The sequence below is a fragment of the Branchiostoma floridae genome, chromosome 13 (assembly GCF_000003815.2).
Source record: "Branchiostoma floridae strain S238N-H82 chromosome 13, Bfl_VNyyK, whole genome shotgun sequence".
Lineage (NCBI taxonomy): Eukaryota > Metazoa > Chordata > Leptocardii > Amphioxiformes > Branchiostomatidae > Branchiostoma > Branchiostoma floridae.
In genome coordinates this window covers 1,590,777-1,601,498 of record NC_049991.1, presented here as the reverse complement: position 1 = coordinate 1,601,498, position 10,722 = coordinate 1,590,777, and the positions used below count along the sequence as shown (strand labels likewise).

General features: G+C 41.7%; 2 protein-coding genes across 2 annotated transcripts; both read right to left on the bottom strand.

Moving 5' to 3' along the window:
- Positions 1 to 3,434: 3,434 nt before the first annotated feature.
- LOC118429312 (protein krueppel-like) lies at positions 3,435 to 5,084 on the bottom strand. The gene is made up of 2 exons (XM_035839794.1): positions 5,079 to 5,084; positions 3,435 to 4,703 (listed from the first exon to the last, which is right to left on the bottom strand). The coding sequence occupies exons 1-2, from the start codon at positions 5,082 to 5,084 to the stop codon at positions 4,359 to 4,361; spliced, it is 351 nt and encodes a 116-aa protein (XP_035695687.1). The 3' UTR covers positions 3,435 to 4,358.
- A 3,336-nt stretch (positions 5,085 to 8,420) lies between these two features.
- On the bottom strand, positions 8,421 to 10,645 carry LOC118429311 (zinc finger protein 100-like). The gene is made up of 3 exons (XM_035839793.1): positions 10,524 to 10,645; positions 9,331 to 9,825; positions 8,421 to 8,449 (listed from the first exon to the last, which is right to left on the bottom strand). Exons 2-3 carry the CDS (start codon positions 9,800 to 9,802, stop codon positions 8,421 to 8,423), a joined length of 501 nt encoding a protein of 166 aa, XP_035695686.1. The 5' UTR covers positions 9,803 to 9,825; positions 10,524 to 10,645.
- Positions 10,646 to 10,722: the final 77 nt, after the last annotated feature.

Here is a 10,722-nt window from a genome sequence, read left to right as displayed (position 1 = left end):
ATTTACTTGACTTATGACATGTCTGGTGGTGCTCCTCCCCTGCCACCCAAACCGTACAATAAATGTTTATCCCTGTTCATTGTTACATTCATAACCCCTAATATCTTTGTTTCTATCGTATACTTACAATTAGCCTACTGACATAAACTTTAGTCTACAGACATGAACATAAACTTTCTGAAATAAAAAATACAAAGAAATAATATGGTGATTATCTTTTATGCGAGTTGTTTTCAATGTACATTGTATACTGCTATTACTGACTAGTATTCTTTGAACGTTAGCAATATGAACAAAGATGAACAAGGTGAACGGTCCCCAATGCAGCAGTTAGTGAACCGTCCCCAGACATTCACACAATTTGGCCTCCAGGCCTGATGAAAACCAGATGTGACAATTTGATAGGGAAGTTTACTTGGGCGCATGTAGGGGTTTCCAGCATACCTACAACGGATCAACTCAACTGGGTCCTATCATTATCGGTATTAGCGAAATATCAAATGTTAATTCAAGACACTGTATGTACATATTTCACAAAGCAGAGCTACAAACTGCATATTTTTGCCCCGCTTGCCACTTGTGACACCCTAATCGATTATCGAAAATCCCCTAGCTGACCCTCCACTCTTGTTTACATCGACCATCGTCAGCTCCTAGTCCTATAACCATCATTTTGCGACCAAGACAGAAAACAAAGGAAGCTTTTCATTCATTATTCAACTTACTATATATCTATACGAATCTGCACAGAAAAGGTTTTGAAGGACAGTAACGTTACAGAAATCTAAAAAAAAATTTATATCAAGGACGTTACACCAAGGTGAAGGGGGTGTTAAAAAAACTGCTACTTTGAAACTTTCTTCTTTCCCACCAAAATACACAATGTGAACTCTTCTTACCTGGAAATCAGTCTATACAAAGTCGCCTGTATAATCGCTCGTCTTAGCAACACAATGGAAACGGACTCCTTCAAAAACGAAAGAAAATCGACTCTGAGTCTGAGCACCAGCAACCAAGCTGTACCACGCTATCCCGTGACCCGGAAGTATTCCTCTACATGAGGTCTAGCCTGGTTACCAAACCCCAGCACGATCTCAAGTATCTATCGTGCAGGGGTCTGGGCGGATGGGATAGGAACTCTTCTCAATTTTGCACCTTATAGTGGGAAAAAAAAACCCACCAATAGAACAACACAGGATCAGCAGGAGGTAATTACACCCCTGCCATGATTGGTTAAAGACCCCCAACTGTACTTTTTGAATCCATAACGTAGCTGATTCGCTACTGTGATAGCCTGCTGACTAACTGTGGTGTGTTGTAGCTGGCTACCTGTGGTGAGAGTGGTCATCAATCCTAGGTTCTCCTCCCACTGATCAACGGGCCTTCGAGAACCTTTCTACAGCCATGTTGCCAGACCCCAACACGAAAGATATATCTTGAGGTTGGTTTATGGAATCCAGGCTACATGAGGTCAATCTTGTTACCTGATTACCCAAGAGATGTAACGACCTTTTCTGATTCGCAATACACTAGTGTCCACCTACGACAGGTCTTTGCGTTCAGTAAATGCTATTTTGCTTATGACAAACGCTCGTCCCAGACTCTATGTCTGAGCTATGTCCAGTATCAGGGTGAAGTGCACGAAGTTAGGGTGTACGAAGTTGTACGAAGTTGTACGAAGTTACAACCGTTTCCTACTGGTTTTGAGGCTATATCGGGAGTCACAGATGACGTCAAAACATTTATTGGATGACGTAATCTAACTTCGTACAGAAGGCAGGGTAAGGTGTCAAGTGTACGAAGTTGTCCGAAGTTGTGCAAAGTTACGTGACGTCATCTAACTTCGGACAGTGGGCAGGGTAGGTCAACAAGTGTGCAAAGTTGTCCTAAGTTGTGCAAAGTTACGTGACGTCATCTAACTTCGGACAGTGGGTAGGGTAGGTCAACAAGTGTGCAAAGTTGTCCTAAGTTGTGCAAAGTTACGTGACGTCATCTAACTTCGGACAGTGGGCAGGGTAGGTCAACAAGTGTGCAAAGTTGTCCTAAGTTGTGCAAAGTTACGTGACGTCATCTAACTTCGGACAGTGGGCAGGGTAGGTCAACAAGTGTGCAAAGTTGTCCTAAGCTGTGCAAAGTTACGTGACGTCATCTAACTTCGGACAGTGGGCAGGGTTGGTCAACAAGTGTGCAAAGTTGTCCTAAGTTGTGCAAAGTTAAGTGACGTCATCTAACTTCGTACAGTAGGCAGGGTAGGGCGGCATGTGTACGAACTTGTCCAAAGTTAATTAACACATAGTAAAAACTTGTATATGTGTAAATAAGATACACACCACTCACGCATATAAACAAATAAAATATAGATGCACATTAATCAGCACAAAGTCAATGTTCATGCATTGTAAAAAATTCATTTATTTCAAGTCTTTTGGTCTTTTATTTCTCCTCTTATTTTAATTAACGTTATGTCCCACCAAAAACACAGACTTTTTAGATCTCGATCTAATCACTTTTATATTTACGTCTCAACTTCCGACAATTTCGGTAACATCCCGTCTTTTTATACAAAGTTTGGATGACGTCATAATTAAGATGACGTCATAACTTCGGACAACTTCGGACAACTCCGTACACCCCCCGGCTGACTGTCCAAAGTTAGGATGACGTCATGGTTAGCGTGACGTCATAACTTCGGACAACTTCGGACAACTTCTGACATCTAACTTAACTTAGGACAACTTCGTGCATTTCACCCTGATACTGGACATGGGTGTATGTCTATAGAAGCCAGTCCTGAATCAGACACGGCTTTTTCTTCATGCTGAATGTTCTTCGCAAAACTTTTTTGGTATAGTTGAATCAAGGAGGTTTAAATCTGAAACCTCGCTGCTGTTTTTAAATTAGGTCACAGCAAGTAAATATTATGGATGACATAAGGGCACTCATTACATGTAGTTTTCAATTGATGAAAAAAAAGAAGAAATTTCCCCCTCAGGAGATATGTTCAACATGAGGAGAAAATACCAAAGTGGGAAAATATGTTGTGGGGAAGCCTTGATTGTTCTTGAAGAAGTAACAATAGCCATGGCTGTAGATGTAAAATTGAAACTAGTTCATCAGTTGTGGAAGAGACACCTTTTTGGTAGCCTTGAGAGTAGCTTCCAACTAAGTAAGTGATACTTAAGAATCACTACACAATTATCCCTTTGTGCACTTCTTCAATACAGGAATAAATGATTTGCTGGATAATATTGATACATGTACCACGTTTTGTCACAAAAATTGCTGTTCAACGATGATGGTGTCTGTGACGAAACCCCAATGAAATCACTATCGAGTACTTGTTGTATTTTTGGCCCCCTAGCAACTTACTTTGAAACTTGCAATAACCTCTTCCCTCATTGAAAAGCGACCTGAAGGCCGATTTGAGCCGCTCTTGACTAAATTAAGTTTCAAACTATCCTTCTTTGTCTCATACATAACGTGCAAAACAGCAAACATCTGTATCTAATTTTATTTAATCAAAAATACTAGAAAATGATTTAAGTCAGACAAAACCATAACAGTTGTCGGAAAGTTACCCCGTGGTCACAGATATGCGGGTATCTTTAACTAACAATATATGCATTTAAAGAATACAACATTAACAGAACAAGAACCAAAGAAAGCTGCTACAAAAATAGTAAGCTGTTAGTTAACTTTCAACGTCAACGAATATAATGTTAAATTTAGTAATATTTATGGAAAGAACAACTCCACTATAATATACGAGCAAACTTGATAACAAAACTTTCCACCTACAAACTACCTGATCAGGAACGAACATGCAAAAAAAAATTGAAAAATAACTAACGGTGTCAATAACTATACCATTTCCACTGAATCTCTTTCCAACAACCTTTAACAGGTGTCGGTTAAGCAGAACACTAATTATACAAGCTGAACTATGTAAATACCCATTACATTATAATCAACAAGTATTCTATAACTAATAAAGATACATATACACATTAGATGTTCTAACTAAAGCAATGTTACCCTGGGTACCATCCTCTGTAGTAACTGTTGACTCAAACCTTTCCACTTACAAACCATGGTGGTTAGCAAGCTAAGCCAGCTGTTACTATGGAGGATGGTGCCCAGGCTAAAGGTTATGTTTTTAGCACTTGTTATATCCTCGTAGGCTTTCATTTTTCTAAAGCGATCTCTACACTTCTGACCAGGGTGCTTTCTCATGTGTATGATTTCATGTTATTCAAATAAGCAAGACTACACTCACATCAATTTTATCAAAAGAGCTTTCACATAATGCGTGAACCTTGAAACCAAGTTATAGCAAAATGCTCGTCATAGCTGCACATCTATACAGTTTCCCCCTGGTGGGTCCGCATGTGTCTCTCAAGACTGCCTGATGTGTTGAACTGTTTGCTACACTCCTCACACATGTAAGGTTTCTCCCCTGTGTGAGTCTGCATGTGTCTCTTCAGATTGCCAAATATACTGAACTGCCTGCTGCACTCCTCGCACCTGTAGGGTTTCTCCCCAGTGTGAGTACGTATGTGAGTCTTCAGAGAACCCAGCTCGCTGAACTGCCTGCTGCACTGCTCACACTTGTAGGGTTTCTCCCCTGTGTGGGTCCGCATGTGTTTCTTCAAATCACCCGACTGAATGAACTGCCTGCTGCACTCCTCACACTTGTAGGGTTTCTCCCCTGTGTGAGTCCGCATGTGTTTCTTCAAATCACCCAGCTGACTGAACTGCCTGCTGCACTCCTCACACCTGTAGGGTTTCTCCCCTGTGTGAGTACGCATGTGAGTCTTCAGATCACCCAGCTGACTGAACAGCCTGCTGCACTCCTCACACTTGTAGGGTTTCTCCCCTGTGTGTGTCCGCGTGTGTGTCTTCAGTTTACCAAGGTCGCTGAACTGCCTGCTGCACTCCTCACACCTGTAGGGTTTCTCACCTGTGTGAGTCTGCATGTGTTTCTTAAGACTGCCCAGCTGACTGAACTGCCTGCGACACTCCTCACATCTGTAAGGTTTCTCACCTGTGTGAGTCAGCATGTGAGTCTTCAGATGGGCCAGCATACTGAACTGCCTGCTGCACTCCTCACACCTGTAGGGTTTCTCACCTGTATGAGTCCGCATGTGTCTCTTAAGACTGCCCAGCTGACTGAACTGCCTGCGGCACTCCTCACATCTGTAAGGTTTCTCACCTGTGTGAGTCAGCATGTGAGTCTTCAGATGGGCCAGCATACTGAACTGCCTGCTGCACTCCTCACACTTGTAGGGTTTCTCTCCAGTGTGAGTCCGCATGTGTCTCTTCAGATTACACTGTATACTGAATTGTTTGCTACACTCCTCACACCTGTACACTTTCACACCTTTGTCTACCCTACTGAACTCCTCCCCAGAATCCTCACGTCTTTCTCCCTGCCAGACAGAACCCCCTGCTGCTCCTCTCCTGATGTCATCCAAACCCTGCATGCTGTCTGTTGTCGCCATGTCAACCTCTGGAAAAACAAAACAAAACAAACATAAATATTCAAAGCAATGTTTCCCATTATCTTTATTGTCAGCTATGCTTCAAATTTTGATTAAACTTAGCCTGATTTAATCACGCTTCTCAGGCCCGTCGTAATTGCCGCGCCAATCCGCGGGTAGGAGGCTACAAGCTCCGGATGGCGGAGTTTGCGTTACACAGACTAGATTAAACTCATATGAGAAAATATTCACTGAAAGTTGATTTTTATCATAAGAGGTCAATGAGTTTCCTCTATGCTGTGAGAATACTACAAAGCAAAGCTGGAAGTAACTTGAGCTTGGCCCCAGAACTTCTCCAATGCGGGTGTGCATGTTTCCCATACTGCCATATATCATTGTCAGGTAGGATGCAGGATGACATGCAAATCGTTAACATTAACACACAAACAAGAGTGTTGCACACTGTTAAAAAATGTTCATCATCAGATAAAAGACACTGAGACCAATGAGAAATGAAGCATCGCGAACCATAGCTGTAAGGTCTTGGTTAAAATCCAGAGGTCCTGGGTTCGAGTTCTCTGATTATGATATGCTCCGATGTTGTGCCATTAGAAAAAGGCTCTTAACCTGAATTTTCTCACTTCAATCAGGTTAACATGAGCACCTAGTTTTGGTTAGGAAAGTTCCATGGATAGGACATTAAATGTTGGTCCCATCTTTGAGTACAGCCATGTACACATCAAGCACACAAAGAACCCACCACACACATCAAAAATAGTATGGCTCCATCCCTGTGTGAGTGGATCAAATACATGTACCAGTAAGTCTGTAAGGATACAGTTTGTGCTCTTCAGTACCTACTTGGTGTGTTACGCCATGAGGCCATTCACTGAGTATGCAAATTAATACATACAAACAAAAATACAAACAAATCATACAAGGTCAAGAGAATTGTTTTGTTTTTCTTAGTGAGCTGTCTTCACTGTATACTGTAATTGAAGTTCGTATGAGGCTAACAGCATGAAAGAAGGTGAACAAGTAACACTGCAGCAGTTAGCGAACCGTCCCCACTGCAGCAGTTAGTGAACCGTCCACTAGTATTGATACCGACCCCTTTGGCCTCCAGGCCTGATGAAACCCAGATGTGAGAATTTTGTGGGGAAGTTGACTGGGGCGCATGTAAGGGTTTCTAGTATACCTACGACAGATCAACTGGGTCCTTTCAATTGAATATCGGCATTATCGACACTATCAAATGCTGATTCAAGACACTGTATGTACATATTTAACAAAGCAGAGCTACAAACTGTATATTTTTGCCCCGCTTGCTACTTTAGACACCCCAATCGATTATCCAAAATCTCCTAGCTGACCCTCCACTCTTGTTTACATCGACCATCGTCAGCTCTCTGGTCAGCTCCAATACTATCCATTTGTGACCCAGACAGAAAATAAACGAGGCTATTTTTAATATACCTTATTCACCTTACGATATATCTACACGAATCTCCACAGGAAAGAGGCTTTGAATGACAGTATAGAAATATATATCAAGGACGTTTGGTTACACCAAGGAGGTTAAAAAACTGCATTACCATAATATAAATATTTCTATGAAACTTTCTTCTTTCACACCGAAATACACAATGTAACGAACTCTTCTTACCTGGAAATCAGTCTATACAAAGTCGCCTGTTGAATCGCTGGTCTTAAGAACAGAATGAACGCGGACTCCTTCAAGAACGAACTAAACTCGACTCTGAGCAAAAACCGAGCGCGGCTGTACCACGCCACGCAGGCAGGAAAGCGCTATCATGTGACCCGGAAGTACTCCTCAGCTGGAGGTCAACTTTTTAACCTGATTACCCAAAAGATGTAACGACCTTTTCTGATTCGCAATACACAAGTTTCCACCTATAAACAGGTTTTCCGTTCATCATATGCTATTCTGCTTATGACAAACAGTCGTCGCCAACCTGAGATATGTCTATAAAAGCCAGTCCTGAATCTGACATGGCTTTTCTTTCATACCTATTAGTGTTATATCTTATCTGACCCTTACCTCTTCCCTCATGACCTCAATGAAAAAGCAGCGTGTAGGCTGATGTGAGCTTGTCATGAATAAATATAGGCTCAAACAAACAAACAAACAAACCATCCTATCTTGCCTCTTACATAATGTACAAAACAGCCAACATTTGTATCTAAATTTTGTTTTATTTGAAACTACTACAGAATACTTAGGATAAAACATAAATTCAGAAAAAAACATAATGGTTACTACTATCTGTTATCGAAAAGTTAATCATTAGTAAAGTAGAAAGACTTAATATTGTTACAGTGGCACCCCTAACTACTTAACATACACGTATATAAATAATACATGTACAAGCTACTATGTAGTAAGTTGTTGGTTAACTTGTAACCTATATGATGAGTAATATTTATGGGAAGAACAACTACGTATATACAATTTTTTGCGAACTTTATAACATAACAAAACATTCCATCTACAAACTACCTGAACTGAAATAAACATGCAAAAATAACTTAAAAAAAACAACTAATGTTCTTAATAACTATACCATTTTCTCCGGATATCTCCTTTACAACAATGTTTAACAGGTGTCAGTTACGCAGAAGAGTTATTATACCAGCTGAGCTATGTAAATACTGATAGCATTATATTTATAATCTATGTATTCTACAAAGAACAAAGGTACATGTATAAAGTAGATTATACGGTTTTAACTGAAGCAATGTTAGCCTGGGTACCATCCTCCAAAGTAACTGCTGGCTAAATCTTTCCAGCTATAAACTAATGGTGGTTAGCAAGCTTTGCTGAACCAGCTGTTACTACAGAGAATGGTACCCAAGCTAAAGTAATGTTTTTGCACTTGTTACTTCCGTGTAGACTTTTGTTTTTCAAAACCAATATATCTACAAAACAGACCAGTGGGCTTTCTCATCTGTATGATGTCATGGTATTCAAATAGACAGGACTACACTCATATTAGCTTTATCAAAAGAATTTCACATTAATTGTGCATGAACCTTGAATCCAAGTTGTAGTAAAATGCTCGTGATGGCCATCACATCTAGACAGTTTCTCCCTGGTGGGTCCGCATGTGTTTCTTCAGATTGCCTGATGTGCTGAACTGTTTGCTACACTCCTCACACTTGTAGGGTTTCTCTCCTGTGTGAGTACGTATGTGCTTTTTCAGATCATCAAGCCGACTGAACTGCCTGCTACACTCCTCACACCTGTAGGGTTTCTCTCCTGTGTGAGTGCGTATGTGCTTCTTTAGATCATCAAGCCGAATGAACTGCCTGCTGCACTCCTCACACTTGTAGGGTTTCTCACCAGTGTGTGTCCGCATGTGAGTCTTCAGTTTACCAAGGTCGCTGAACTGCCTGCTGCACTCCTCACACTTGTAAGGTTTCTCACCTGTGTGAGTCCGCATGTGTTTCTTCAGATTGCCTGATGTGCTGAACTGTTTGCTACACTCCTCACACTTGTAGGGTTTCTCTCCTGTGTGAGTACGTATGTGCTTTTTCAGATCATCAAGCCGACTGAACTGCCTGCTACACTCCTCACACCTGAAGGGTTTCTCTCCTGTGTGAGTACGTATGTGCTTCTTTAGATCATCAAGCCGACTGAACTGCCTGCTGCACTCCTCACACTTGTAGGGTTTCTCACCAGTGTGTGTCCGCATGTGAGTCTTCAGTTTACCAAGGTCGCTGAACTGCCTGCTGCACTCCTCACACTTGTAAGGTTTCTCACCTGTGTGAGTCTGCATGTGAGTCTTCAGATTGCCCAGCTGACTGAACTGCCTGCTGCACTCCTCACATCTGTAAGGTTTCTCCATGGTGTGAGTAAGCATGTGTCTCTTCAGATCACCTAGCTGACTGAACTGTTTGCTACACCCCTCACACCTGTAAGGTTTCTCTCCAGTGTGAGTGCGCATGTGAGTCTTCAGATTGTCCAGCCGGCTGAACTGCCTGTTACACCCCTCACACTTGTAAGGTTTTTCCCCTGTGTGAGTCCGCATGTGAGTCTTCAGAGAACCCAGTTCACTGAACTCTCTGCTACACTCCTCACATCTGTAGGGTTTCTCACCTTTGTGAGAACGTTTGTGCCTATTCAGATTGCCCAGCTGACTGAACTGCTTGCTGCACTCCTCACACCTGTACACTTTCACACCTTTGCCTCTCCTACTGAACTCCCCAGAATCCTCACATCTTTCACCCTGCCAGGCAGAACCCCCTGCTGCTCCTCTCCTGACGTCATCCAAACCCTGCATCCTGTCTGGTGTAGCCATGTCAATAATATCTGGATCAACTTCTGCAAAAAGAAGACAAACATAAATGTTAAACTTAAGCTCAAAATACATTTTACAAGTTCCGATATCTTGGCTTGGAATTGAGGGCTGAACTTTTTTTTTCATCTCAACTGGACAGCCCTGCTTTGATCAAATAACACTTATATGGGAAGAAATAAGTAAACACTTCAGCAGTTAGTGGACCATCACATGACTTCACACTGTCCCCCTCTTGCCCTAGGGCAGGAAAATTGAGGGGGCGATCATAGCAGTATACGGATAATCGATATCGGGGCTGCATTAGTGAACCAGACCATTAGCAGTTGATTCAAGACGCTGTATGAAGATAGTTCACAATGCAAATCTACAAAGCTGTATGTTTACCCAGTTTGAATTAACACTCAAATGAAATCCAGTAACCCCTAAATGGCTCTTCCTTTGTTTGCATAATTTTTTCTACCTCCCATGGCGTCCCCAGCTCAGGCTCTAACCACCCAGTCACCAAACGTACGACCCAGCACCAAATAAACTAGGTTATTTTGACACTATCCACCTTACGATATAATCGGATATACTTACGATGTCTAAAACGGCACAGAAAAGAGGAAACTTTGACTGAATGACGACAATGAGTACAGAAAAAAATCACGCCACGCTGGTGCATATTTTCATGAAACTTTCCTCATTCACTGTTCTCCAAACTTCTAAACACTCTTCTTACCTGGGAATTAGTTGATACAAAGTCGCCTGTTCTAGACTTAAAAATGAACGTGGATTCCACTTGTCCAAAGACGAAATATGCCGCTGAAAATCCGAAGAACACAAAGCAAGCCGCGTATTATAACCGGTACACAAAACCGGTTTTTCTTTAATCGGAAAAACCGGACCTGAAAAAATCAGCTGGACCGGATGTTGGACCT

Coding starts and splice junctions, on each gene's coding strand:
- LOC118429311 (XM_035839793.1), bottom strand. CDS start 9,802: ATGGCTACACCAGACAGGATGCAGGGTTTGGATGACGTCAGGAGAGGA. Junction 8,450..9,330: donor CATGGAGAAACCTTACAGAT/GTGAGGAGTGCA, acceptor GACATCATACAG/ATGAGAAAGCCCACTGGTCT.